At 34.7% G+C, this 2577-nt stretch overlaps 1 protein-coding gene across 1 annotated transcript; it reads right to left on the bottom strand.

Annotated features, from left to right (window-relative positions):
* Nucleotides 1–1406: 1406 nt before the first annotated feature.
* Nucleotides 1407–1973, bottom strand: LOC105781368 (uncharacterized). The gene has a single exon (XM_012605908.1). The coding sequence runs from the start codon at nucleotides 1971–1973 to the stop codon at nucleotides 1407–1409; it is 567 nt and encodes a 188-aa protein (XP_012461362.1).
* Between the last annotated feature and the right edge of the window lie 604 nt (nucleotides 1974–2577).

The following is a 2577-nucleotide window of genomic DNA, read 5'->3' as shown; positions in this document are numbered from 1 at the left end:
CGATCGGACTAGGTATGGGGTGTTATATGCGACATGCAGAGCTTTCTTCAGCTAAATTTTCTTCTTCAGAGCGACTGAAAATAAGATACTTTAGAGTGAAATTTTGGTAAATAGAATTGAGAAAACTTTGTCTCCCTCTCTCCATATCTACACCTTTAGCAGGATTTTCATTGACTGTCTTTACCATTCATCCTTAATCATTTTGTCTCCCACTTTAGAATCAGATGGTTCCATCCTAACTGAACCAGGATTAAGATCCAACTGATTGTAATTTGATCACTCAAATTTTTGAATCCCCCAATGGAGTTAAAAAATTTGCTAATCCCCCAATCAAGTCAATAGAGATACTCAGGTGTTACATTCACAAATAGAAGATCTTTCATCTTATTTAGCTAAAGTTGATAATTTGTGTCATGCACCATAATCATCTTACTAGTTCTTGATACCAATTTTTTGGGATGAAACCAAACCCGATGGGATACTACATAAGCAAAAACAATATTCTTTCACTCCCGAAAAATGAATTTGATAATTACAGAAACCCAATAACACAATATATCAATAATTGATGCAAATAAACCATAATATCAAAAGAAAAAATAATAAATTGAGACAAGTAATTTTATGTGGAAAACCCTTAAATAAAGGGTAAAAACCACATGACTATAAAATTCTAAAAAAATTCATTAAAATCAAAGTCTTACTATAAGATCACAAACAAGCCATAATAAAGAGTATACACTAAAACTATCAACAAATAATATTAAGCAAACTTTTTGAAAAATTTTGATAATATCATCTAAAAAGGACGGAATTTGAAAGCCAAAAACCCAAAACTACACCCCCAAACGAAAATTGAATACTACACAAACCCCAGGAAGGTTGATATTTATAAAAGAAAAATATTTTCCCTCACAATTTTTTGATTTTTTTCTGACTTGCAACACACTTTTTTGTTTTAGCAACCTTATACGTAAGGCACACGTAGAAGTGGGCTCCCACATAGTGGGACCACACACGGCACAACCTCTTTTCAAAGTCAAGAATCTATAATTAGTATCTGATTCAGGTCTGACGGAAACTAAAATTGTATTCCTCATCCACCATTTTTATTCTTCTTATCATTTTCTACTCATGAAGAAAGGAAACCACTTCAATTTGTTGCTAAGCTATGGCGCGAAAACAACATTCATTCCATTAAAACGTATCTTTTCATTTCAAACTTCTAATCTTGATTGTATATTTAACTTCTTTTAGTCAAATAATAAAAAATACTGAGAAAAACCCAAAAAGATTCAATGAATTTACAGATCGGCTATGCCTTGTCTTCCTTTGAAACCCCCCCAACTATGTTTGGTATCGTTAGGTTTAATTTTGCCTTTTCCCTTTGTTTTTAGTTTGAATTTTTATTCCGCCGACAGAGTTTCGGGCCGCCACAACAATGCAGAAAACTCAGACGAATCGTAATAGACATCGGGATATTCGAACAATCCGCCATACGTCACATGGCCACCACCGTAGTTATCTCCGATTCCGAACTCGAATAAGTCATAGTTAGGGATCTGATCCCCAAATTCCCACAACTCACCGGTTCCTGACGAGTCAGTGTCGAGTCTCAGCAACTCAGTAACCTCGCTCCTTATTTCCTCACTTGAAGTTGTGGTAGCCATAGGAGGAGGTAAACCAAGATCATCATCGGAAGCCTCCAAAAGGTAAACAAGATCCGGTTGAGGTTCGCTGGAATCTGATTTCGGATTCAACAGCGGTTCCTTTGCATTTGAAGTTGATGACGCTGCCGATATCTCCTCTTCGAAACTCTTAATAACCGATGCGAGGTCTTGGTTAACAGGCAAAGAATCAGAGTCCTCAAGGAGATCTAATAAATCGTCTCTGAGTCTCTTCACCATAGGTGAGTCTAGGTCAGACTCGGCCGAGTCACCTCTAACTCGCTTCTTGCTGTTTGAATCTTCCATGCCGTGGGTATGACTTTTATTTTATATTATTTTAGTAGAGAGTTTTTGAAAGAAGAGTCGCGAATGAGCGAACTCGAGGTGAGGTGAGGGGAGAAGGGGGACACGAGTATATATAATGAGACCAAAGTAGAGACAGAAAAGAGAGAGCGTGCGGAATGATGGAGATGCAGGCGCGTTGGAGGAGAATATTCTTAGGTCATAATAGAGTTTCTTTTATTGCTGTTCTTAATAATTTTTTGGGTTACTTAATAAAGGGGGTCGTTCTAAATGCCGTGGTCAGAAGGGACCCACCAGTAGCCTAGTCAATCACAATAACAACCCTCGGGTTTGGTTTGGTTTGGTTTGGTTTTGCCGCCTTGTTCCTTTTTCATCTTAAAATAGATAAAATGTTAATATTTATTAATTTTGTTGATATATTTATATATGTGAATTGTTTGTCACATAAATAACATATCAAAATTTAATTAATTTTTAAAATGTTTTTAAGATATTTTTAAAATATTTTTAATATTTTTAATATTTTTAATGATTTTAATTTTAAAAATAGTTTTATATTTTTAAAATTTTAAAATTTTAAAAATTCATTAAATCTTGACATATCATT

This window comes from Gossypium raimondii, chromosome 13 (genome assembly GCF_025698545.1).
Source record: "Gossypium raimondii isolate GPD5lz chromosome 13, ASM2569854v1, whole genome shotgun sequence".
NCBI lineage: Eukaryota > Viridiplantae > Streptophyta > Magnoliopsida > Malvales > Malvaceae > Gossypium > Gossypium raimondii.
This window is presented reverse-complemented; position numbering and strand designations above follow the sequence as displayed.

Excerpts from the sequence above, each read along its gene's own strand:
- LOC105781368 (XM_012605908.1), bottom strand. The coding sequence starts at position 1,973 with ATGGAAGATTCAAACAGCAAGAAGCGAGTTAGAGGTGACTCGGCCGAG.